Genomic DNA, 27859 nt, shown 5'->3' with positions numbered 1-27859 from the left:
GCCACCACTGGAACAGGAAACTGCTGTGATGCAAGATCTGGGCATCGTAGCCAGGTTTAACTTCTCAAAGAGCCTGAGCAGCAGCAGAGACAGAGACTGCTGTAAAATACTCCTGCACTTTATTTTTAAAAACCAGGCGTTTTGGGTGGTGGGTGGTGAAGGAGAAGGATGGGATGGATGAAAGGAACCATGACTCAGGCTCCCTTGCAGGCAGGTTTTTAACAAGACACCCCCAGTGTGGGGCAGCGTTCCTGCAGGCTGGGACAGCCCACGGCTCCTGGGCCACCTGCCCAGCCCCCAGGAGCTCTGTCTGGTGTCACTGAGGGTCCCTGGGCACAGCGAGGAGGGTTCACACACAGCACACCCAAGGATCAGCTCTGTACATCCCACCCAGAGGGAGCTCCTGGGCCTGAGCCAGTGACCCTGTGCTGCAGGAGCTCAGTGCAGCCCCTGCCCCAGCCACCCCCGGCCCAGGCCATGGCCCCTGTGCTCAGCCAGGCAGCACCACAGACCACCCACCACCCCACCAGCACCCCAGGGCTCAGCCCTGGCAGAACAACACCCACACAACTGTTTTCAGAGAGCACCAACACAAATCAGCTGATGATTTTCTCCTCTTCACACATTTTGAAAGACACAAAAGAAACCTGGAGGGAAGTGACATGACCCCTGCCCAAAAATACCATTTTGCTTTACTTTGTACCTGTTCCCTTTCCATGATGCTTGCTCCCACTTCAAAGGTCAGGACAGATTTTTCCAGGGTGGGAGGTTTTGGTTGGGTGCTGGGGACGTCCCTCCCTGGGCTCCTGAGCCCCAGCAGGTCTGAGCACTGACCATGGGACAGGATGGGGGCACTGGGGGGGCCACACAGGAATAGGGGAAAGGGGGAGGCTGAGGAGGCCCCCAGCTCAATCACACTAATCAGATGGAGCCAGTGCAGGAGCTGATCTGTACAGAGATCCACAACCACAGAAATAGACCCTTCCTAAGCCCCCTCCCCACAGATCTCCCCAGCCCAGCAGCCCCTGCTCATGGTGATGCTGCTGCTGCTCCCCACTGCAGTGGGAAATAATTCCCCCAGGTCGCACCCTCCCTCTGACTCAATAAGGTTCTCTGAGGAGGAACTGCGGCTGCTTTAAACAAAACACAGGTTGTGGATGCTCCACTGGTGTCACACAGTAATTCTCTCTTCTGCCTGCAAAGTCTACAGGGATTAATAAACTGCTCTGGACTGAATTCCAGAGCAAGAAATTCCTCCCCAAGGCTCTGTGCAGAGAGACATGTCACAGGGCGATATGCAACAGCGTGCATTCCTCTCTCCCAGCTGTTTGGCTTTTATATAGAACAATTATTTTATCTATCAGATTACTTGCAGTGTCAGCCAAGGATGGGGCTTCTCACTCTGCTCCATACTTGAGGCCAGGAGTGAAAAGAAGTCCCATCTTGAGGCAGTACCCAGGAAAGAATAAATAGTGGAGAATTTCCAGGGTACCTGTTTCTTTTCAAGAGAAGCCAAAGCACCAGAGGAAAATAATTTTATTAAACCCCTGTTTAAAAGAGCAGGGGCAATGCCCATGAGAACTCAGGTTGGTTGGGGTGGCTTTTTTTTTTTTTAATAGAACAAATTCTCCCCTTTGTTTAATACAGATGCTTCAAAGTCCCTCCATGAACCTTCTCACTGCCAGGTACACACCCGTTCAATGAACCAGGTAAACAATTGTGTCCCCAATGTCCCTTGTCAGGCCATTCTCAGTGACACAGACGTGCCTCTGGGCCAGGTCAATGTGGAAGATGGCTTGCTCCAGGATAGGAGTTTTCCCTGCTTCCTCTTTGCCAAGGACTGGAACACGGCGGGGCCCAAGCACGGGATCATCAAACCTCATCAGCTTCACTTTAGAGAGATCTGCAGAGAGAGAGCAGCTGGTGAGGCCACAGCAGCTGTACACAGGCCACAGCACCAACAGAGTTAACCACAGCAATGCTGAACCCTTGGAACTTCCACATCTGCTCCAAGGAAACACATTCTCATGGGAATAACTGTCGTGTTAAGGTTTACACCAATACAACACTGTCCTTCAGTGGTCACACAGTGAGTTATCAACAGAAACGGGGATAAACCACACAAACACCAGCTCCTACTACCACATTCTAAGCACTGAATTTGCTTTATCTGGCTCAGGACAGGTCTGAGTAACTGAACAGTTATTCTTCATTTTCTGAGGAATGAACTGCAGAGACTGGAAGGAAGAGGAAGGCGAGAGTTGATTTCAATACATTCCTTATTAAAAAGCAGACTAGTAAGATTGCTAAGGAGACCAAGGAGCCTGGGACCTTCAGCTACACCTTCCTGCAAGTACGGCCTTCCAGCCCTGTCCCCAAGAGCACACTGACACCTTCTGGGAAGACAGGGAAGAGTCCCTGTTCCATCTCACTTGTTTCCAGCCATTCCCAAACCTCCACCGCCCAGGAGCTGGCAGTAACTCGCATCACTGCATACACAGGGCATGTCCCACGTCCTCTGTCACACCCTGTGTGCCCCCCGCAGCAGGTGGCACAGCTGGACACTGGACTAGTGGTTACCTTTAATCCCTCTGTCCATCTTCATCAGGCGCCTGATCACAGTCTCCCTGTTGTCCCCTTGCCTGATGTCCATTTTTGTGGAGAAGTGGCCATTGGAGGGCTGAGGGTTGACCAGAAACACGGACACGCCAGGCTGTGACAAACAATACAGACCTTAGAGGAGAACCTGTGCTCGGGATTCCTCAGGGGAAACAGGAAACTAAATCAAATAAACATCTGCTGTCAATAAATCTTCTGGAGGGATAAAATCCCATTAGAACCTGCCTGGCCATAATGCTGGATGCCAGCACTGCCCCAAGCCTAAAATGCAGCCCAGAGTGTAACAAGGGTTTAGGACATATTTCGGGAGATCAGTTACATTTTTACTTTTAAAAGAATTAGAAATATTCATACATGATGAACATTCATGTCTGATCAAAGTTTTTAAATTTACTTTTGTCTGGGTTTTTTTAAAAGTTTCAAATTAAGTTTTCTGACTTCCAATATCTGAATTTCTGATTTTACCTCAGTTCTGAATATAGAAAATGGTTTTCCAGGACAGCAGTCTTCTTTGATTTTATCTTCTGCTTCAGAAGCAAACTTTACTTCAATGTGATCCAGCTGTCAAAGAGAAAAAATGGAGGAGGAGGGAATAAGCAGGAGTGTAATGGCTTTAGAGGGAACAGCAGAGGTTACGGCCCCATCAAACAGCTGTTCATGTAGGAAAGGGGAAAGCAAACCTGCACTGACATAAGGCAACAAAAGCACACCTGAACCCACAAAATCTTGTTTGGAAGGGACCTCTAAGGGTCATCTACTCCCTATGTGAGGTGCACAAGACCCCCCTAGTCAGCCTCCGAGGACAGGGATCCCCAGAGCCCCCAGCCTCTCTGGCTGCTCCAAGCAGTGTATCCCTGTTCCAAGGATACACTGCTCCCTCCCCCACGTCAATGGGCTTTGAAGATTTACAGACAGTTTAAAATAAAAGCTGCTGCTCACTCTTGGCTTTGCTCTGACATGGGACAAGCCCAATGAAGTCACTCTTGTTTCATACTGTACAGGTTACATCCAGCTCTGCAATATATAGAGTTTCTAATTCTTAAAAAACAACTGCTTTTCTTTTTTTGACTTTTGGTGTTGGGGTTTTTTGTTTGTTTTAGGTTTTTTAATACCACGTGCCTGAGCTGTCTCCTGATTACCATGCTGCCTATTAAACTAAATTCTGCTCATCATATGAAGCAGCATAACTGCTACCAGACTGGATGCCTTTTACACAGCACAGCGTGAAAAGCCCTGCCCAGAGTCTGCTCCTTGCAGAGGGAAGACAGCCTGCTGCAGTCACCATGCCAGTGTAGGTGCCCAGTGACTGACTGCTCTTGCTAGTAATGCCTTGAAGCAGCTCCTTCTCATTTCTTCAGCTGGAAACGTAAGATACAGACCAGCTCAGAGAAAAGCGTCTCTTCAGAAGTGTCAGTGGACATCACTGTCACAGATACATCCAGTACTGCAGTGAAAACCAGCCCTGTTTTCTGGGACCATGTTTGTAGTGCATACCCACCCCTGTATCTCGTGCCAACACTGAACAGATTTATATGCATCTATTTGACAAATGGAAACAAAGTTGATAAAAAACTGTTACTTGAGCAATGCACACCCAGAAGTTAATGTAAAGAGGCTTAGAGCCTTAGGGAAGGCTGCTGCTCCAGCTATCCCAATAAATGCCAAGTAACAGGTGCCAAGTCTGTACCAACCTCCAGGGAATTTGTCAAGTAGACAATGTTCTCCATGAGCACTGCACGCTCATCAAACTCCAGTTCAAGATCAAGAACACGAGAACCACTTTTCTCCAAGTTTTCCTGTGCGGGGGGGGGGAAAAGTATTAAAACCCTCTAAAGGCTGCAAGTAAAATGATGCTTCGAAATGGCAAACTATCCACATTAGTCATGAAAAGAATAGGCTTGTAAATCCGAGAGCGCTCTGCTGGCACAACATTAACATCAGAGCAATAATTTTCTTGTAACAGGGCTTCTTCTACAGGGAGTTGGTGACACTGATGGGAGGAGTAAGAGCAATTAGAACACAGTTTTAATATAGAATAGAAAAGGTGTTTGACATTCACAGTTATTTAAATCCCTACTTAATGTGCAGGTTGAGAATTCACAAAATCAGTCAGCGTTTCAGTGGTATTTCACAGCAGGAAACTCAGGCTGATGACCCAGTTTAAAATAAAGGACAAGCCCACAACACCTGGACATGCTCACAGCGAGTTCTCTGCAGGGAAATAACAACCACTTTGTATGTTAACATAAAAGTAACTTAATTAAGTCCAGAAAGCCAGCAGCAACAGTCACAAGAGACAGTATTAAAGGCAGTATAAAAACCACACGATTTTTTTTTTTTTTTTTAACTAAAACAGAACTTCCTCTTTGGAGTTTAATCTGTCCCTGCCTGGCTCACATGCTGAGCCAGCTGTCTCCTTTGAAGCTCTGCTTTGTCAGCCTCAGCATGGTTGTGGTTTCCTGGTTTCCTCGTCAGTTTAATGTGAAAGATTCCCTTTTACCATGGAACTGCTTCCCTTTGTAAATCACAGAGGCTCTCCTACATTTCAGCCCTCCCCTGATGAGTGGGAAGCACAAGCAGAAATGCTCCTTGTACCCTGGAATTGATGAATAATTGGTTTAAAGAAAGACACTGATCAGGGGAGTCCGCGCTCAGGTGTTTCCATGTCTCTACGGGAAATTGGTTACTGCTCTTTGGAAGCAAAAGGATGGATTTGAGGTGAGCCTCAGCTCCCTCCCCACGTGCCCCAGGATCACTCACTGCTGCCAGACTAAAGACACCAAAACACAGCAGTGTTTCAGCCCTAACTCTAAGGACTGAGAGCTTGTCTGACCTTTCCCAGCTGGGATCAGAGGATCTAACACATCCCTCCTGTTCTTACAAACTTACGCAGGAAGCTCCAGAACTGCTCTGTGCTCTCTGCTCCTCTGAAGGCTTCCAAGCTTCCATGAAAAGGAACAATCAGAACAACCCCACAGAGACAGCAAAGAGCACCTCCACTTAGAAAACACGACAAAGCTTACAAATAGAAGACATTAATACATGTATTTCAAAAATCAAGCTAAAGCTTAAGGAGAAAAAGTAATTTTTTTTTACACTCACTAAGATTTTTTCCATTACTAATCCCTCTCAACTTCTACAGATCATGAAAAGTCATCAAAAAGGTTTTAAATCACACACTGTGACCCCCCCACCCCCAATTTAAAAAAAAATTTATTAATTCTTTGCTTCTTAGCTCTCCCTAGTTGCTGTATTGAATTTTCATCTGCAACAGCAAGCACAAAAAAGTTTCTTTAAAGAAATGGAAACCAAGATTTGAATAGGCTCGCACAACTCAGGGAAAACAATGGACTATCAGAATATTCATAAACATAAGAATTACAGACAAAATTTGTAATTCCATTCAAGGCTCAGAACAGTCTGTTTTTTCCTCCCTTAAACATACTGCAATCAATTAACTCTGGCCTTACTTTTAACTTCCAATTTTTTTTGTCTCCAAAGCAACACTTCACTCATTTCAGCATGAAAAACTGGAGAAGTCAAATAGGATACATTTCAAATATAGAGGAATCCAGGTGTGTTTGAAGTAGATTATATCACCCACAAAACACAGAAAGCACCAAGCCTCAACCAGATCCAGAATGCAGCTGGGCTAATTCACATAGAGACATTTTTATTATGTATTTCTTCTAGAGATGTTGAAGCTGTTTATAAACAAACCCATAAAGATGCCAAATGAGCAAAGGGCAAGGGGGAGACACTGCATTCACAAAAGCCTTTCCTGTACCAGAACTGTCCCTCTGACACCTACCTTAACCATGGCAACAAAAGGCATCACCTTCTTCATATACTTCTTCAGCTCTGGCAAGGTGTTCAGCTCACTGGCAATTACTTTATTATCTGGCAGTTGACCTCCACTGGCCTAAACAGGGATGAACAATCATTAAAGGGAACAGCTATCATGAAAAATCTTGCCTTTCAATATCATATACCTTTCCTGCTTTCCCATAAATACCAGCAAGGTTTGTCAGCATCATTGACTCCCCAGACAGTTTTCTCATTCTTTTGAAGCCCAAACAGCATTTAACACTGATACAGAGAAAAGCCTATACAATGCCCAAAGGTGAATACCCCCAAGAACAAATTCCACATGAGGACTATTGGTTTATCTCATTGCCACAAGCTGGAATAGTCAGGACTCCCTGATCTATCAGCTACAGCGCTGGTGTGTTCAAGCTGAGGAGGCTTCATCAGGATCCCAAAAGCCACTCTCAGCAGTTCCCCGTGTCAGAAGCACAGATCCTTCTGCTTTCTTAACATATTTCTTCTCATGACTGATTTATTCCATTTCAAGCTATTTCTTGTAACTGAGTGGTATACACTTACTCAAGGACTAGAACAAAGCTTCTCAGCCCACTTGCAGAGTAAGGCAGCAGTACTCTGTCAGTCACCCATGTTTCCTCAAAAATATACTTGGAAAGAAGAATATTTAAAAGCTAACCACTCACAAATGAAAGAAACAACAGAGCACAGGCATGCTTTTACTCAGATTGTCAAAACCAATGAAATGCAACCGTCAAATCAATGACGGTCCTTGGGACATTTTCATTAAGCATAAAAACTTACTGGATAGTTGTAAAAGCATAAAGAAAATTAATCTATTGAAATAATTTGGTAACAAGTTACAGCTTATAAACTTTCTACAGATGGAAAACGAGCCACAAAAAGCAGGCAAGCAGCTGGAGGGCAGAGGAAGGGATGAGCACCTGGAAGTGCTTGCGCAGGATGGACAGGGTGGTGTGCTGCCAGGGCGGGTAGTTCTTGGCCACATAGATGGTACAGTGAGAAGGCTTCTGGGAAGGCTCTTTAGCACTTTTCTGAGGAAATAAAAACAATTAGGAAGGAGTCCCTAGGCAATACAGAATTATCACACATGCACACAAACAGACGACCTTCACCTTTCCTTTCACAGGCGCCATGTAGCTCTTGAGGCGGAGCCGGAGGTCGTGAGCTGCTTCCATCAGGTACTGGGAGGAGCGAATCAACACCTCATCCATGGGCCCTGCTGCCGGCCACGAGGCCCTCATGATGGAGTCAGGCTTTGGGCAGAGGAAGACACAAATGCACTGAGGTGAACACACATTAGCTGGTGGGTTGTCCAACAGTTATAGCTTGATGGGAAAATGGAGTTTAGCCAGTTTGGACCCCAGTGAGCACGCACCCATAACTAGGGTGTAAAGGAGTGGGCACACAGCCAACAAGCACTTCTTCACAAGTGTGTTCAGGACTGTACTTAGAGTCACAGCTACCATATGGCTATGGAACGCCATCTACAAGCACAGGGCTTAAAAAAATCAAAACTAAGCTTTACGCAGAAGGGTAAGACTATTGCATTGTTTCACTTAATTTTAGATCACCTCTTTGCAAGCAGACAATGATAGTGACTGGTAGTAATGTTGCACATATCATCACGGCAACAGGCCAGCTCCCTGCAGTCACTGTCCCAGGGACAATGAGCCAGTATGACTCCTTGGATTCTGACACATTTCTTCTACTTGTACATGAATAATATTTGTAAGCCTGACTTGGGTGTTACTGAAATCCATAAAAGCTCAGCTCTGAATCAATGACAGAGCTGAAACATCAGTACCTTCCCCAGCAGGGACCAGATGTGCTCACACAGGTGCGGGCAGATGGGCGCCAGCAGCAGAGTCTGCACCTCAATGAACTGGAACACCAGCTCCCTGTGCATGCCCTCGATCGCCAGCTCCCGGTACTTGTCTTTTGCTGCCTGGAACAACAACACAGCCATCAGCACTCAGCTTCCAGGGAGCAACACCCAGAGTCAAACACACACACCTGTGGGCTCTAACACGCCTGCAGAACGTGAGCAGCTTGTAATAATCCATTACTGAGCTCTGAGAACTGCAGTTTCCTGAAGCACCCACATGTGACTCTGCCAGCTGGCCGTTGGATTTTTGCATTTATGTGGTACTTAAAAAAACTGTTTGTTGGCACAAACATAAAAGACAAAAACATCCACGGCTATGTATCAGGTGCTGTCATCCCAAGTAACTTACATAAAGATATTAATAAGGACGAAGAAAAAGGCAATGAATATGATCTATCATTACACATAATTCAGCCTATTTAACCCTACTCCTGAGTATCTCAAAGCAGCCACATGAAGAAGCATCTGTAATTCATTAAATAGAGCAGCATGGCTCTGCAGACACTCTGGAGACATGGTTTATGGAGGATATCAAAAAGCACTATGCTTCCAAACAATTTCGTTGATGTATTAGCTTGTTTTCTTATGAAGAGTCCTTTATCACAAAAGATGTAAAGAAAGGCAACGGTCTTTTTAATAGTGTCTTTGTCTTTTTTTAAGCAGCTTCTTGCTCATATTAGATATCAGGACTATTTGCAGAATTGCATTTGTTTTCCTCAGGACCTTTGTAAACTGACACAGACAGACCTCTACAATTCCACATTTATTCCCTTGAAGTACTCTTGTTTCTTGACACAATTCTGATTCCAATTCAGCTGTATAATTAAGGATCAGAGACAGAAAGATCAAAAGAAATCCACAAAGTAACAAATACCAGGTGTCACACTTTCTTACAGCTCCTACCTGAAACTCAAAGAAACCAGTTTTCAGAGCTTCCTTAAACATCATCTTCTCGTAATTTTGGTCTGTCTTCATTATCCCTGCATTCATCTCACTGGGGAGGAAAGGGAAGTGACAGCATCAATACTGCATAGTGTGCCCCATGTAATGGCAACACTGTAAAACTCACCAGTGCAGCCAAACCCCATAACCTATGCTGGAATGTGCGTTGTTTTATGGAATTCATTACTTGTAGAAAAAAATAACTACAGGATTCCTTCTTGCAAGGAAAAACGTGGCCCAAACTGTATTATTAACCTTTGTACCATACCTGGCAAAGACTCTGTCATTGAAGGTGCTGGCTGGGCTGCTCCTCAGGCTGTCTCTGTTTGCAATCATCTCCTTCACCCACTCCACCCACGTGTAGAGACGAAGAATACCAGCATCTGCCATGGCTTCCACAAAGTTGGCATCTTCAACAGTGTCTCCAGCATCAGCCAAGGCCAGACGCATGCCTGAAGGAAATGGGATCAGCTGCCAAGGCTGGATGCCATGAGCTGCCTGATACCCATGGAGTGCTGTGCCTCCTGCACCCTGACAGCTCACTTCAATTGGAGTTAGCAAATGCAAGGCCAGGTAACAAACTGCCTGGCCAGCCAGAGATGCCTCAAAGGAAGCACTTCCCCCAGGAGAGGAACACTGCCCTCCTTGGGAAGGGACCAGACAGACACCAGAACCAGGAGACCAGCACAGTCACTGCCCAAAACACAGGAGCATGGAAGAAGGAGCACGGCACACATGGATACGCAGGGCACAAACACGTACACACCCCATGCACACCAGCAGCGTGTCCTGTGTTCTGATCTCTTCAGTGAGCACAGAAGAATCAAACAGGCTGCTCCTGGAGGGCTCAGCCCCAGAAGCAGCTCCTGGCTGAACAAGGTGTGCTAACACACATCCCAATCTTCCAAGTGGAGTTCAGCTTTTCAACAAGAACAGGTGCTAAGTGGCAGATTTATTGCCATTCAATACTCCAATAAACTCCTTTGAGAGCAAAACACTCATTTTAGTCATTTTGGCATAATTGACAATCAGATGCAGGTCAGAACGCACTCACCATCTGCAGAAAACTTGTCAACAGCTTGAGTGAGGGTAAGGAAGTTGCCTGTCGATTTAGACATCTGAAAGAAAGATACGAGTGTTTGTTTTCTCACACATCCCTTGTGTTGGTGGATAAGCAAGACAGACCCAGCAAGGGTTTGGGCAAACCATTTTCTCATGAATCACAGCAAAAAGCACTTTGGTAAATCTGAATGAGGTCTTACAGCAAAAGCAGACTCAACTCTGCATGCACTCAGCACCAAAATACAAACCCAGAAATTCCCTTAATTAAACTTAAATACTACTTCAAAACTGGCAGTTTCAGCCCACCCCGTATTGATTTTTCAAGAAGAACTCCAGTAGGGTTTGTTTTGGGGCTTTTTTGATTCATATCAAACAGTCTCCAAGGCCTAATTCCTGGGTTCAGGCACTTTTAATTCAATTCAGTGTCAGAACTTGCACATATTAGCAAGTAATTGGCACAAACGTTTTCCTCTCGCTGCATCTACTCCAATGCTCTAAAAAGCTAAACTTTAGTTAAATAAATAAACATTCTGTATTACCCTAAAACTTAACAGAAACGCACTGAACTCTTCACTAAATTGGTGAGACCACACAAAAGCTGACTTAACAGAAAGTGCTACACAGAATCACAGGCAAGGCAGGTCTTTAGCGAATGAAAAACTGGAGGGCACTAATGAAGAAATGTCACTATTTCCACTACTTAAATCCCAAGAAGTTTCTAGTCTGGCTAGGAAATGCCATTTTGACAACACAAAAGCCATGTCACACAAAACCTCACCGTACCTTTTCAGAATTGAGAAGCAGATGTCCATTGGCCCTCACAGCTACTGGCCATTTTTCTCTGTTTGAAGACAAGATACAAAGCTTTTGGCCAAGTAAATACATTTTCTCTTTTTAAAAAAAAGGAACAAACACTTTATGTTCCACTTTGAGATGAACACCTTAAGTGGAATCTTCAAAAAAAATACCTAAGGGTTGTCTTACATATATTAAGGAGTGTTTCTGAAGATGTAAAGGAACTACAGTATAAAGGCTAAGGATTATCACTGCTGAAATGCAAGGCAGGGAGCAGTGCACCTGCAATTACAGTTCATTTACTTCACCTTCCTCTATTCAGATATTTTTAATTTAAAGGCCAGTGATTGGCACTGCCCAAGAGCACACAACAGTGCTGGGCCCACATCTCTACCCATGAAGGAAGGAGGTATTAAATTGCCCACAATCATCTTTACTATACAGCAGAAACCCACTTTTCCTATATACAGTTTTATACAACCCCTAAACCAAAGTTCAAGGGAATGCAAACTGTATCTTCACCCTAAAAGCATCATGCAATGGGCAAAGAGTCTCAACCAGTCCTGCACAGTCCATAGGAGCATATATGGCTCTTTTAAGCATCCTTGAGAAGGAATTAAGAAGACTCTGTAATAAAGTCACATAAATTCCAGTGCAGGAATACAACTCAACATTGGGAAATCCACAGGAGGAGATATTGCAGAAAAACCAGGGGAAATAATGGTAAAAACCACTTCCATTTCAATCACTCCTATTATGGACAACTGTATCAAAGCTGCAATACGAAAGAATACATTTCCAACACAACTCTAAATGTGGTACAGTCCAAAGGCCATTAACAAACGTGACAGAACTGCAAACTCTCCAGCTTTACCTCCTGCACACCTGCATCACATCCCAACTTACCTTTGTTCTGACCACATGGCCACATGATTGTAGAGGTAGTACGACAGGTGATTTGGAACAAGGTCTTTGCCAGAAACTCTGAGATCCACAGGATACCAAAATTCAAACTCCTCCTTCAGTTTATCCAACTTTTCTTTTGGAATCTCAGTTTTGGGGAATGGAGCTGTCTTGAAGAAGATGTAATCCCAAACCTCTTTGCTCATTTGATGTGCCCTGCACAGAATCAGTCCCATATTGCCAAGTCAGTAAAAGCTCCTCACACTCCACAGCATTTTCTACAAGGCAGCTTAAACCTGTTGATCCATTCTTACAGCACAGTCCACATGATCAGCAAACATGGACAGAGTGCCCAGGGCCTTTGCCTGAGCTCAGGTGAGTGAATCTAACATCAGAAACAAATTCAGAACTGCTCAAGCCATGCCCTGCTTAAACTGCCCTTTCAGCTTTCCCAATAAAGCATGAAGACTCCCATAAAGAAAAAGCAATTAATAATTAAAGCGTAATCTTGAATGTCCTGGAAACCCGATCATTTCTTTTCCAAGTGTCACCACCCAACCCTCAGCACCACCTGTGACCTTAAGTGAAGGCTGAGAGCCCCTCACTGCTATGTCTCATGGAGCCATTCCTTCTGGGTTCCCAGAAATCAAAGAGCAGGAGGACAGGAGAGAACTGCTGTACAGTTCAAGGTTGCCTCCTACATGGAAAATATTTGTGGTCTTTTCCCACTTCAAATGGAATGAACATTTAAAATTAACATTGACTGCAAGACACATCTTACCAACTACCAGAGGTAGGAGCCACAATTTTGAAGGAAAATACTGATGAGATGCAACTGAGACCCACAACTCTGCAGCCACTGGGCTGCATTAACACACATCCTTCTTGTTTCTACAGAGATTTTTACTCCTGGCTCTCAGAACTTCAGCAGACTGCACCAGATACTGCCTGTGTGCATTCCAAATTAAATACTTTCAAGCCAAAGTCTGCTCTGTGTTAGCGCCTGCTAAGGGGCTTTGGCCTGTGCCATGCAGAGAGGAAAAACATTCTGGACCCCAAGTACTTCCAGTACACATTAGAAAACCACCTCAGATAATGAGGCTCAGGTTTGCTGGCTTGGTTCTGGCAGTTCTTGTTCTATGCTTTAAATTCCTGTGCTGTGACTGAGCTTGTGTTTGGTGCCAAATTCACTGTAACTGAAGGTGACTGACAGGATGGGCCATAAACCCCCTTTTCCTTCACACCACAGAGCAAGTATCAGTAAAAAGCATTTTCCAAGGCTGCTAGATGTTATCTACTCACATAGGAGAGCACTCTAATTGTACATGCTTAATTACACTGAATCTGTAATTCAGGGCCCAGGATGCTCACTTCAAAGCTTGTTTCCAGACATGACTAGCTCATATGTAGCTTCTCTGTAATTAGAGAGGTTTGAGCCCAAGTGACTGCCTTGCCCAGTCTCTCAGAGCTATTTCTGTCTGTAAGAATCCGAATCTTTACTTTGGAAATGGTTTTCAGATTAGTTAAAAGCATCAGGTAAGAAAAGTTTCCATTCCAATATGTGAACTACTCCAGAAATTAGTTCATAAACCACACAGAATTAGAGCAGATGATTCAAGGCACAATCTGAAGTGTTTTTTCCAACTCCAGACTGAGCTGTACTTATGTCATCTCTCTGATCCTTATCACCACAGTTCAAAAGCCACTCCAACCAAGAGGTCACATGCCTCCTCCCTCTTGCTCTGAAGACTTCCACAGACAAGTTGCGGGTAAAAGATGGTTCTAAGCTTCCAGGAGAGTGACAGTGACAGAAACCAAGAGCTAAATCCTGTTCCCTCTGTACACTGGAGCCTACAATTCATTATGGTGCACAGCAGTCTCAGCAAGCAGACACCTCAGCAGCCACTGAAACCAATCACCCAACAACCTGCCAAGGACCATTTCAAGGCAAGTCAAACAAGTATTGAAAAAGGTGATTTACTCCCCACACAGCTCTTTCAGAGATGCTTTCAGAGGCATTTCTCCACTCTCACTGCCTATCACACTGTTCTCTCTTCCCTTATTTCCCCTCTGCAGACCTGTTCTAACTCAGCTCACGGCAGGTTAAGTTTAATAATAATGCTTTTTACACACAAAAGCAAAGACTCAGCCTCCTTGGCAAGTCTTTCTGCAGAGCAATTCAAGAGATAAGCACACCCAATTAATCAAGAGAACTTAATGGTTTACTCTCCTTACCTGATGCCCAGAGGAGATTCTCCTTGGCCCCTCAGGTTCCCTCCCTGCAGCAGGTGAGCCACGGTGTAATAGGCCATGTAGATAGTGGAGTCGGAGAGAGACTCTATCAGCCACTGCTCATCCCAAGGTAAGCGGCTCCCTGGCCAGGGGGAAGGCGGCTGTCAGGTACCATAGCACCACCCCTACCCACACACACGACTCCCAGGCACACATCAGAAGTTTATGATTTTCAGTGGAGTATATAAACATACATATATACATTAGTAGTCATGCTTATGCTTTTAAAAATATTTGTTTTAAAAATTAAATTATGCACTTGAAAATTTTACTCAAGCACAAACAGTTGCTGATTTTGAATCAGTATCCTGACATAGCTCAGCTCAAGAACATCTGCTGTGGGTTACAGTGCACTTCTAGCAGCTGTCCCATGTCAGGCTACACAAGATGAAGGCTAGTCAGAATTCAAGGAGAAAACCCAGTAAGTGGTATTAGTTCCCTCTTCTGAGGTCCCTTCCAAATCAATGGCCCAGGTAAAAAGCTACCGAGATACTGCACAGACTACCCATAGTAATGCAAATATTACCAGCCCCAGGCATTTCCAACAAAGCACGCCTCCTCTGGGATGCTGGGCCACAATACAAGTTGGACAACGTCGTTCCCGCACTTCCCTGTCCCACTGGGGATGTTACAGAGCACTTAAGCCTTCCAAACGAAACAAGGAGTACCATCCTTATGAAGCACCAACCGAGAAAGGAGTGTTTTGCCTACCTAAGCCATACGTCCTGGAGCATGCGTGCTCTTGTAGCCAACCTAAGGTAGCTTCAAAATTTCTCCTAGTCTCTTCACAGAACCTGTAAGAAAGAAGCTCTTACTGCTTTCGGTCCTCTCAGACCCCACCACCAGCAGCAAAGTCACTCTCCTTTACAGCCATGCTCATAACTCACGTCTCCAGATGGTTCAAGCACTCTGACGCCTGTTTTTTCCAGCTCACTTCACCATAATCTAAGTACCTACAGTCAGGAAAGGTTTATTGTAATAAAGCAGTTGAGAAATAGGGTACAATTGGAGCAACTTTGTAACTACAGCTTTATTTCACTTACCACTGGTCACAAAGGGCCACAACACACTCATCAGCAGATCTCGAGATAACTTGTTTCTCAGGCTCCATATAAATCATGGCTTCGCCCTAAGAGTTGAAAGGGCGACGAAAGCTCAGATTTAAGTACTTAGCAAAGTTTAGAAAACCCTGACAACTTACTAAAAAGCATCCCCTCCATTCTAGTCTGGTTTACAGCATTTATTGCACGGCTCTCAGCACTGCCCAGGCTCTCTGCCTCAGTATTCCTCCACATAAAATGACATAAGGCTTGTCTGTGTGCTTCTCTGAGGTACCAGCTCACAGCACTTTGTACAGAATGCATGAGGAAAAGGAGCACGTAAGCACAAAATATTTCCTGCTGGCTATGCCCCACTGATTGAAACAGCTCCAAAACCCTAGGGGACAGAGGGAGGGGGAAAGGCAAAGGAAAATGGGATGTTGAGCTTCAAATCCACTTGCACACACCATGCATGCTGATGCAGAGTAATGGGTTACATTATGATCTGGACATAACTATGCCACAACAACAAGGGAATAATGACTAAATGCCTGAAGCCTCTCCCACTCCCAATCCTCTTTAGGGAGTTTCATCAGAGGGATGCCACAACCACTGTTCATTTACTGCTCTCCCTTCTCTGAAGGATGAGCCCAGCAATGGGGCATTTGCACATCACACATCCCCTTCACTGGCTTGAAAGGGACTTGACAGTTCAGGTCTTACACTTCCAGTATCTTCCCAGCTATATTAAAAAATAAATTGGACCACCAGAACATGTCCTAGGGCGGGTGATAGAGCAAGGCAGGGAATAAGAGAACTCTAATTAAGCTACTCAGACCGCTCAGCCCAAGAACACCAGGTCCCTCTCTCTGCAGTGTTCTGTGCTCTGCAGCAACCCAAGGCACCCTGAGGGCTGCAAAACCACACCAGGGGTTTCTCTGGTGACTCAGTCCTGTGAAAAGGACAAAATGGACAATGCAGAAGCAGCTGTGTGCACACTGTCACATACCTTATCCAACATCAGCTTCTGAATACGTTTCTTGACATCTTGAACTTTCTGTCCTTTGAATTCATCCACCAACATCACCTGTAAAAGATGGGTCACATGAGATTTTTTTTTCCAAAATTTAGCAAGAAATAGGTGCCATAGGTGTCCAAATCAATGTAAGGAAGTAGCAGGTGCTGCCATCTTTGACATGCAAAAAATAAGAGTACAGGTGTTGGTTTTTTTCATTAATTGTAATCATCTTTACCCAAAAACAGTTTGTACATATGTCAGCATCCACATAGATGACAGAGTGCAAAGAGTCAGAAATAAAAACTGTTGCTTGCTTACAAAATATCAGCTGAGAAATACACATAGTGAGCTACTGAGGTAAAGACAGGAGAAAAAAACAAAACAAAACAATAACAAAAAAAACAACCCACACACCAAACAAACAAAACAAAACCCAACCCAAAAAAACAAAACAAAAAAACCTGCAAACACCACCACCTTGCTCATTTCAAATCAGTTTCCCTATCTATACTTGCAACAAAATGGATCAGCTCCCCAGAAGGTGATCACTTGTTCAGAAATCAGGTTATAATGTTCAGAGAACACAGGAATGTATGAGTGGAAACTTTCTCCAATTCTACATCATTCCCCCAACTGCAGAACCTTACCGCAGGAAGAGTCTAAATGAAAAGTGCTTTGGGAAAAAAGGATAGTGTCCCTCTTTCTTGAGGTTGGTTTTTTTTTTTTTTTATTCTTTATCTGCCTTTTTTTTCCCTCCTAATTAAACTCACCAAGAAACCACTTACCAAAATCTTTTACTACTTACACCCTCATAGAATCCTTTCAGGTACACTCTCTCCTTGGCCTCTGCAAGCTTCTCTCTGTCATTCTGGCTCTGGATTTTGAGCTCGTCACAGACAAATGGAGCACAAAGGCTGCCATAGCCTGGGATTTCAATGATGGGCACCTGAGAATCAACAAAGGGCTGTCAAACCCCTCCTGCACCGCACTGCTCGCTCTGTACACTCACAGCATCCAGCACAAGTTACACAGGGCTTACAACATATGGGTGCAGTTCCACTCATCAGCCAGAAGTTCCCAGCAGCTCCCAGGGTGACTCTGAGCTGCCCAGGTGTATCCACACCGAGCTGTCCCAACACGGGAGCTGGCGTGTGGAACCAACGGTACTGCAGGATACTGGGATGGCTTTACCTGTAACCTGCATTTTCTAATGGAAACTGCCTCAGCCACGAGGCTGCCCTAGCAGGGAGGGACTTCAGCTTTTTGCACAGAACAGATACACTCCTAATCTCGCCATTAGGGCGCTAAGTTTTAACCAACCAACAGGTTATCAGTATAATGATGCATTCCATCTTCCAAAACAATAGTTCCCATAAAAATTGATACTTTCCTTTCTCTCTGAAGTACAGCACAGAATAACAAATCTTGGTTGCAACCATTAACAGACCAAATGTTGTAACTACAGGAAAACATGAAAATTTTACTCAAGATTTTCAGCTCTTTCAACTGAAGAGGACTTTAAATAGAAACGCTGGAAGAGGTAGGCACAGCTCCTGGTTTGTTTCTCATCAGCGAACACAACATCCTATGTGCTATAGATGGACACATCTGAGTGCACTCACCGGCTCGAATGGCAGGACCATTTCATCTCTGATGCCATACTTCACCCTCAAAGCCTTGAAAGTTGGAACAAAAAAAAGCAATATATAGAAATCTCTTAGATTTAAAGGTTCTTGTCAATTCATAGTGTCTTTTTTGTACATAATGTTTTATTATAAATCAGACAAAGCCACTTCCCTGCCTTCTCACCATTTCTGACACCTCAATCCCCATCTCAGTTCCAGATGATTCTTTGCCATAATGGTCTACATTTTTTAAAAGGGGAAAAACTGATATTGCTTTACCCTGAAATGAATGGACAAAAGTTCAGTAGCCAGGGACAGCTGTTCAGACGCTGATGTACTCTTGCAATTTCTAACAACCACTTTCAGTCTCATTTGAAATTTATAGAGAATCTTAATCTCATTTCTGGAAGTCATTTCCACAACAGGAACTCACTTCTGTTTCACTGGTGCTCTTCTCTACCTTAACATGCAGCACAAGTTACATGATTCTCATTTAAAACTCAGACCCGAAGTCTGAAAAAAACCAAACACATGTCCTAGCCCAGTTGGTTTAAACTTAATTTATTTTTAACTACTTTGATTTCAAGTTAGAGGTGGCAAAACGCCAATTAAAGTGAGTTTCATTTTACCCACTGGATATTTACTTTTGACCATCTTCACTATGGAAAGGAAACAGAAACAATTCAGTTAACAGACTGACCTGCTTCTTTTTCAAGTCTCTCAGGGCTGCAAAGTCATCTGGAGAGTCAGAGGGAACACTTGTCACCACTCCAGTTCCTTGGCAAAGGAAAAGATAAACAGATGAAAGGATTAGTCCCCACATGCTGAATGCCAGTGCCCATCCAACAGGCTCTGCTGCAGTTACCTTTATCCTCCCTGATGGTGAGCATGGGCAGGGCGTATATGACCTTGTAGGTGGTGAGCGGTGCCGAAAGTGCAGCACCGAGAATCTCCTGAGCAGGACAAAGGAACAGCAGAGAAGAAAATCAGGGGGATTCAGCCTAGTAGAGCAAGCTGATATTCTTCAAATTTTCTGTACATTTTCCTTATACATTACAAACAAATTAAATACATTTTATATACAGATGGACAAGGAGGAAGTACATATGAAACCATGTGGTACTATTTGACACTGTATATAGATTATTGATTGGTAGAGAAGCCAAAAAACCAAATTCAAAGAAACTTAAACTACTAGCATGTAGAATTGGGAAAACGTGGGAAGCAGAAGGACAGTTTGCTTTCAAGTATCTGAAGCACAACAGCATTGAGGCAGGAATGACTTAGGAAGCCAGTGTCAAAAGCAACATTAAACAAAGAAAGGAAAGCATATTGTCAAGATATTCACACACTGGCAGGAGGCAGTCTAGATGTGGCAGCTGTCTTCTACCTCACTAATTTGCTTGAATTCACATCATGTCTACCAACAAAGGAAAAAACCCTGTATTTTCTACTTCAAAGCAAGATCAAGAAAGATGGTGACAAGTTGTAGTGAATGGAAATCAAGGGATGCAAAGAGCTGAAGATGCCTGGCATCAGGATAAATAAACGCCACTGATAACTTGTGTGCTTTGTGCAAGTGTTAAGGACAGCAAATCCCAACACCACTAACATTCAACTACTCAGTTAAGACAGCTTAATTCACATAGATGTACTGGAAGTGTCAGTACCAACAAAAGCCTGTTCCACATAATGCTTTCTGGCTATTACTTTTTCCTCTCCCTTTCCATTCACTCTTCCCAGCAAGCAGAAAAGCATTACTTAGCACTATCCCTTCACCAAATCACGCTGAAGCAACAGGAATGCATCTGTCCCCAGGTAACTGCACCAGGTTATTCCCCCAGCAGCAGCTGTGGCTTGGCTGCCAAGGAAGCTGCCTGCTGCTTGCGATTTTAGTCACTAACATTTTAGTCACTCCAAAATTTCTGTAATAGCTCCTGTATTTTCTTTACGATTTGAATTCCACCATCACCTTTCTAAGCGTAAGCTCCAGAGGACCAGCTAAGCCTGACCAGCACACTGTAGGATGCTCACCTCTCCCATCAGCTCCTTGACCACAGGCACGACCCCGTTGTCCTTGGTGAAGCCCTGGTAGGACATGTTCCTGGCAGCACGCTGGGTGCAGATGAAAATGTCCCCATTGCCAGTCTCAAAGCCGATGTACTTCATGTCCGGGCGCAGCCAGCAGTTGGTCTGGCCAAACATGGTCTCTGGCCTGAGCGTGGCAGCCACCAGGAAGATGTTTTTTCCTCTCAAGCCACTGAAGGGGAAAAATACTGGATAAGTTACCAAAATAAAATCATTCCGGATCACACAGAACAGGCTTTTAAACCAACATCAACTTTCGAGTAACGTTTCCTGAGACAAAAGTGGGTCATTAATTCTTTCCGGGTTTTCCATTTTCTTTCCGGTTTTGGGGGGGTTTTTTGGTTTGTTTGGTTTTGGTTTTGTTTTTTTTTTGTTTTTTTGTTTTTTTTTTTTTTTTTTTTTTTTGTTGTTGTTGTTGTTGTTGTTGTTTGTTTGTTTTTAATTGCAACTTGAGTTCCACGCAGACACAGTGAATAGAGCAGCTCAAGATTCTGACCACGTCTTTGAAGTGATGGAAATAATCAGGTGAAATTAAATTCTGCATTAGGCAAAACAGACTGTTTAATTCAATGGTCAGTTCTGGCCAGGAAACAGAGCCTACCTGCCACTAAAAAGTCAAGACCTACCTCAATTTTGCAGGGTAAGGATCCAACACCTTCATTTTTATCAGTGTGTATTCTTGAGGCCCAACACCCTACAATTCCCACAAACAAGGCAACAATCAATAAATGAAATTTACTTGAGCAGGAAAGAAAATAAATCCTATTCTGCAGGAACCTAATCCAAACACGATTTAAGGTAATCATGCTTTCCTCAGAGCAAATCCTATTTCCATTCATATGAAAGGCTGCTCACTGACATGCAGACTGCAGAGAGGTTATACTGTATTCCTACAGCAAAAAACTTAGTTGTCACAGACACTGTCTCAGCAACATCTAAGTTAACAACAACTTGTTTATTTAGTTTCAACAGGTAACAACACAATGGAGTGATGCTGCAGGCACAGATTGCCAAACAATCACAGAAACCAGCTACGATGGAAAATACTATCCATAGTTCCAGACAAATCTGCTCAAGAGAGGAGTTAATTCAATTTTCACATGCACTGACAACTGAGAGCCAGTGACTCTGCACATACAAACTATGTTTTGCTTCAAGATAAATACTGAATGTAAAGTAAACTGTAAGATCATAAGCAATGCATGAAAGTGTCAAGTAAAAATATTACCTCTCCTGTTTGCCTGTCATGATCCATGCAAGGCTGTCCATCTTTAGGAGAATAAATTGTGTATCTAGAAAAAGGTGTATTTTCATTTAGCAGTGAATAAAATAATGTATAGAGCAAGAAGAAAAAAAATATAGCTCTCTGGGAAGAAAAGACCTCTTAATGGTATTTTTAAATTTTGTGTGGATCTGTTTCCGTCAGTGCCAATGCTCAGAGCTTTCAGAATTGGCCCTTTGTTGCTTTGAGTTGGTACCCATGGAAAAACTAAACCCGGAAGACAAATCTCACATGCTTTGCTGGCACAACAACTACACTTCACTGCGTCAGGCAGAGTGCCAGCAATGAAAGATTCTGGTTTCATCTGAGTTAAAAGCACGCTCTAGAGAAGTATCGGGCTCTGTCTTTGGTGCAGCTGAGCTTACCCACACCCCCAAAAACTCAGAGCTGAGTGGCAGCTTACCGTTTGCCAAACTTAATCTTATTTCTTTCCTTTAGGGTAAGGAATTGCCATCGTACAAAGGAATCATAATAGGGATTGACATTTGTTGTAATGAAGGAACGCCTCCAGTCCACCTGAAAATGGGCAAGAGGCTCCAGTAAGTAAGCACAATCAAGAAATTAAAAGAATCTCATAATACCATAATTATTATTTTAAAAATAAGAAGAGCTTTCTCTCAAAATGGACAATGCAAGTATGTATCCCACAAAGGGTGTAAGCTTAAACACACATCTGTGCCTGCTCTCTCAGAGCAGAGATGTCAAAGACTCGAGTCCTTCCACTGAGTGAGAACTTTAGAGGTTTTGTAGTAGTTTTAACCAACCATTCAAGCTGACTTTCAGCACTGCCTTGTTTCATCTTTACCTCTTCATTTTCAAAAATCTGTTGTCAGCAGGACAAGTACTTATAGGAAGAACAATGATGTGATGTTAAATAGAACTGCTGTCAATACTGACTACAGACAAGTTATCTCACATGGGAAGCATAGGTCATAATGCCTTTATTGGACTCATTTCCAGTTGTGACCACTGCACAGGGTACAAGCTCATATAAGAAAGCACTTAATTATCACCCAAGACCATTAAAAGGTTAAATTACTAATTCCCCAAATATCAGAAACATTTCTGGAACTATGCTGGTATTACACAGAAAATCTCAAGGAGAAGCAGCACATTCACCAACACAGCAACAATACAGGTATGGCTGCCTGTGGAACTGAGGTTAGAATCTCCCAGAGTCACCTTCAATCCCATGCTCTTCAGATCCTGGACAGCAAGGGGAGGGAAATAATCCAGCCAATGCTCAGCTTCAGAAAAACTGACTACTTCTTCATCAGACAGACCCAAAGACTTCATGATCCCCCACTGGTATTTGGAAGAGCCAGTCTTGGCAGCAGCCTTGCTCTGAAAGAACAATTGGGATCAGGAAGAAGCCCAGAGTCTTGTGCTCACAAGAGCATTTGCCTCTGTTAATGTTATGGTTTCTGATTTGAGATACACAAGTTAACACAAATATTCTCACATCCTCTCTCTAACAGTGAGGATAAAGGATTCGTTTCCATTCTACACCTGGTATTCACAGAGTTTCCATTCTACCATACCTTGTATTCACTGTAAATTCCCTAACCCTCCTCTTCCCAGCTGTTCCATGCCAGTGTCCAACACAGCTGCAGAGGCTCTGCAACACCAACCCAGCAAGGAACGGCCTGTTCTCGGGGCCTGCTCAAACCCACGGGTGTTGGCACCACAGAAAGGTGGAGAGCCCTGCACTACACTTGTACCAAAAACCTTTGCACACAGGAAGGCTTGGTTTAAACTTTACCTTTTTGCCTTTTGCTTTGTCTTTGATGATAATTTCTTCCTCTTTTTTACCAGAATTTTCTTCCTCTTCCTCCTCCTCATCAGGAAATTCCGGTGGGCAACCATACAATTCCATTTCTCTTTTCAGCTTATCTGCACAAGCCTGAACAGAGTTATTGGGAGCGTGTCAGCCAAGGTACCGGCTGCAATCACAGCCAAGGAGTGGGTTTTACTGGTAACATTTTGCATTCCATGCTTTAAGTGCTTTAAACTTTCTCTGGACCTTGCATTAACATCTAGGAGATCCTGCCACTTCCAGAACACCTTCCAGGGCAGGAAGAGGATTACTGTGAGGATTTTCTTACAAAGGAAAACATACAACAGGTAAAATTTAGTTTTCCAGCCCTTCATCTTCTAGAAGGTAATGTTATAATTCAAGCACAACACATGTTTATTACAAATTCAAGTTCCAAATCACACTGTCCTGGTGAATTTTTAAATTAACTAAGGTGGCGTTGGGGACAGAGAGTAAGCAAGGCTCCAAGCAGCCTTTGGGATAAAAACCCCACCGGAAACAACCCCCAGCAACTGCAAAACTCTCACCTTGATGGGCATCCCAGTGCAGTGCAGCCCAAAGGGAAACAAGCAGCTCCTCCCCTTCAGCCTCTGGTACCCCACTGCGAACTACAGACAGGGAAAACGGAACAGCTGACACAGGAATGGCACCAGGCTGAGCCAGCAGCTGCTCAAACACTGGTGTGATTCCTTCTCTAACACACAGCTACTGACAGACAGTACAGGCACACAGCTGGGGAGGAACTCAGGGCAGGAAGGTGAAACCAGAGCTGGCTGCCAGGCCTGCCCCTGTGGCTGCACAGGCATGGGCGTGCCCAGCTTCCAGGCTGGCTCTGACCAGAGACCAACGGGTGCAAAAAGAGCGAGGTTGTGGAATCCTACCCACTAGTGCCCAACACCTGCTCCCACACAGGTCACAGAGCACAGCAAGCACAAACAAAAGGGACTCTTGTGAAGTTTGAGCCATTTAGCAGCATCTCCTAAAAATCTCGTTTCAAAGAATGAACATGGGAAACACCCGCAGCCCCATCTCATCAAATTAAAAAAGACATGAATGGCATTTCCCTTCAGCCAGCAATATTCCTACTGAAAATATGGGAAAAAAGGAAAGTTTAATGAGTCATTACTAAAGCTATAAAGGAATTGACATGGCATCCTGTTAGCTCAAAACTGAACTACAAAATCAGCATTTGTTCTAGAGTATTATTTAAAGATATCAGCAAAGGAGAATTTTTACCTCACATTTAGATAAGGAAAATGTGTGTCCCAGGTGCAGGCGGCCATTCATGTAGGGGTAAGGAAAGGTAACAAAGTACTTTCCTTTGCTGAGAAGAAAGTCAAAGAATTAAAGCACATAATTAGCTTTTTAAGTGACCATCAGACAATACAAGAGCAAAGCAGGTAACTGGTATGTTCAGCTATTATCAGCCCACAGTGACATTAAAATATTTTCCTTACCAGTAACACGAGTCTTTGATTTTAAAGAGCTGATACATTAACAGGCTTTACCATCTTAAAAAAATAAACATGAAAGAAAAAACCCACAGAGGACTGACATCACACAGAAACGTTGAAATAGATATAGCACGTTCCCAAAGGCAAAAAATTCTAATCCTGCTTCTGTAAATTAATTACAGCAAAGGCTTAAAGTCATTTATTTAATCTCCCATTGTGTGAGTTCAGATTTTAAGGGCACACTGTAAGCAACCGCTCCACTCACAGGGATATATTGTTGCAGGGTGTTTCAAAGATGTATTATGTTGTTGGAACCTGAGCTCTCAAAGCAGCTAAGAAAGTATTTACATTTAGGACACCGTGAATTTCTACCTCTACCTTTGCACTCTACTTCATGCCTTGTCTCTTCCCTTCACACACTCCCTCAATCCATTAACACGCAGGAATAAAGGCCAAGTCATTTCTTTGCTTGCAGAATCTACAATTTAAGAACCTGCCACCTGCTATACCACTTCAGTTATCATCTTGGTTTAGTCCGACTTTCCCACACACCAAATATTAACCTCATACTGCCGAGGTCACTGCTTTTCCAGTCAGAGACCTTCCCACAGGATTAATGCTGCTCCCCCAGGCAGCCTCTCCACACCTGCAACGAGCACGGATCCCACTGATCGCAAAGGAACTTGCTTCCAAGCATGCTATGCATTCCCAGAGGATGAACAAGTTTCCCAGGATTACTCTGGGGCAGAAATAAAACCAAGAGTCATATGGTCTTCCCAATAGCACAGAGCACCCTGCACCTGTGACAGGCTCTTCCTCCCTGCAGCTCTGCTCCCTCCCCTCTCGGGCTGGAGCCAGTGCTGACTAAGGTGGCTCATCCCCTGCCCCCACAGCCAGAACTCCCTGGGACCTCCCCCAGGAAATCCCCCCGGGCCAGGGCTGGCAGAGCCCTCAGCCAGGACAGCTGCCCAGCCCTGCAGCAGTGCTCGTGTGCCACCTGGGCGCACAGAGCCCAAAGCCCAGCCACACCTGCCCGCTCCTTTAGAGCCAATTTCAGACAGCTGAGAGCAATCATGCAACCAACCAGATGGGAGGAAATGTAACCCAGGAGATAAACACCTTCTACAACCGACAGATAGCAACTCAGGAACATTGTACCACCAGAGCAGAAAGCCATTATCAAAGCAAAACGTTAACCAAACCCAGCCAGACAGAATGCAGAGTGCTCTAGGAAACACCACAACCAACCAGGTGGTGGGACAAACCTGTGCAATACGGCTCACGTGAGAAAAGAAACCACAGCCCCTCATCTGAGGAACAGTAATGGTCACACACACCTGGCCTTCCCCCATTCCTACAAAAGTACAAGAGGCTGGTCGACAGCAGGAGCTGGGATTTTGCTTAACACTGTTTTGCTCTGTGAAGCAGAGCAGGACATGCCCTCCCTCAAAGTGAAATCCCTGGAGTGGTGAGGGCTCAGGCATCACACTGAGGAATTTCCTCCATGTCAAAGAGTACAAGTCACCAAAGAGAGCCTGGTTTTAAAGCCACAGAGAGTACTGACACTGCAAAAGAGTTAAAAAGCTTCTCTCCATCCCGCTGGAACTCAGCCACACACATACTCGGCGGCTTTATGCCATCAGCTACAGAAATGTCAACAACATGTGAGCAGGTCTCTCCAGCTGAGCCATGAACACTGCTCTTTACAAAGGGGCCATTTTTCCCCCCAGCAGCTTTTGAATGAAAAGACATTTCAAGCAGTAAAAAACCAAATACAACAATACCTCCTCTGGTCCCTCCTGTCTGCAGCATTGATCTCAAACACTCGATCATGGTCCCACTTCTGCTGGATCTCTCTTTCAATCTTCTTCAAGAAATCCACTTTCGCTGTTCCTTTACGCTCCTGTTCAACAGCGAAAGGAAGAGAAGCCTGGCTGAACAGGTTAAGAAATAACAGAACTGTAACCTATCACAGACCACTCCTGAACTCCTTTGGGTATGGGCAAGCACTGCTCCAGAACACGGCAGCAACACCTCACAGCAGAGCAGCAGTGATGACTCTGTAAACCTGTATCCTGAGATCCAGCCTTCTGAAACTGGATCTAAGATCTGTAAGGAAAGTGTTAACAACGTTTTCCAAGGCAAAGGACTCTACAGTAGCTAAGACAGACACACACTGACCATCTTGCCAATAAAGAACAAACTCAGAGAGATCTGAATTGGGGAGGTAGAAGAGGACATGAATCATAAGTGAAAACACCCAGAGAATTCTGGTTGTTCCAGACTCTCCATAAACCCATGCAATGCTTCTTCCTCTTGACATACATAAAGCGGGAACAGCACTCCCTATGCCAGGAAGAGGGTCTGGTAATAACTAATTGTAGTTCACGGAGTTCTTCAGGTAAAGCATTCCAAGCGATTTTAATTAAATCCGTGTTCAGTAGCCCTTCCCCTCATTCTTTTATCACATAACATATGGCACGTATTAAAGGATCTTATTCTTTCACCATATAACACACGAGAATTGCTAAAGGACATGAGCATTACAGATTCTGCACTCATAAAGGTTGAGGATTTAGCTTCTTTCCATCAAAACACTAATTTTCCACTTTTCCATCAAGACACTCCTAAAACGTTTACACCTGGGGCCGCAGCCGCCGGACAGAGCCCCCACGCACGCCCCTATGGGATCCTTTTCCCGAAGGCCGCGGCGCCGAATAGTGACCCTGAGGAGACGGTGAGGAAGCCCAGGGAACGCCAAGAGCTCCCGACGGACGCCAAAGCCAAAGCCCCCGGCGCTGCTCTTTAACTCACCGCCATATTGCCGCGCCTGCCGGGCTCCGCGCGGGCCGTACCAACAGCGGGAGTGGGCGGGGAGCCGAGGCCGCACCAAGGCGGCGGGCGGGGGGAGACCGGGCCGTTTTTAGCGTGAAGGGAGGGGAGAGAAGGAGGACGGGAGGGAGAGCGAACGGAGAGATCACTGCGACCGCTTGTCCCGGCTGGGGAGGGGGAAATGAGCGCGGGGTGCCTGTCCCAGGTGTGAGCCCGCCAGGCCGCTCTCCCTTTAAGAGCACCCCCCAAGATGTCGCCGCGGGTTCATGTGCTCGCTCTACCGAACTTGCTGGTTCCCCCTGACCCTCGGCTCGGGCTGTGGGCCACTGCCATTGGCTGGCAGCGCGGGGCGGCACTGCC

General features: G+C 44.6%; 1 protein-coding gene across 1 annotated transcript; it reads right to left on the bottom strand.

The window, feature by feature from the left end:
* Window positions 1–1518: 1518 nt before the first annotated feature.
* Window positions 1519–27695, bottom strand: LARS1 (leucyl-tRNA synthetase 1). Its single transcript, XM_048319714.1, has 32 exons — window positions 27482–27695; window positions 26452–26570; window positions 24450–24537; window positions 23741–23821; window positions 23160–23300; window positions 22580–22741; window positions 21801–21913; window positions 21344–21407; window positions 20742–20809; window positions 20062–20287; window positions 18893–18980; window positions 18728–18804; window positions 18025–18078; window positions 17208–17348; window positions 16394–16471; window positions 15388–15473; window positions 15232–15297; window positions 15056–15138; window positions 14288–14426; window positions 12056–12268; window positions 11138–11195; window positions 10347–10410; window positions 9561–9744; window positions 9254–9344; window positions 8270–8410; window positions 7578–7718; window positions 7386–7496; window positions 6431–6541; window positions 4311–4415; window positions 3085–3180; window positions 2581–2713; window positions 1519–1903 (listed from the first exon to the last, which is right to left on the bottom strand). The coding sequence occupies exons 1-32, from the start codon at window positions 27485–27487 to the stop codon at window positions 1698–1700; spliced, it is 3534 nt and encodes a 1177-aa protein (XP_048175671.1). The 5' UTR covers window positions 27488–27695; the 3' UTR covers window positions 1519–1697.
* Between the last annotated feature and the right edge of the window lie 164 nt (window positions 27696–27859).

This window comes from Corvus hawaiiensis, chromosome 15 (assembly GCF_020740725.1).
Source record: "Corvus hawaiiensis isolate bCorHaw1 chromosome 15, bCorHaw1.pri.cur, whole genome shotgun sequence".
Classification (NCBI taxonomy): Eukaryota; Metazoa; Chordata; class Aves; order Passeriformes; family Corvidae; genus Corvus; species Corvus hawaiiensis.
Note: the sequence above shows the minus strand (reverse complement) of the source record. Positions and strands in the feature narration are given on the sequence as shown.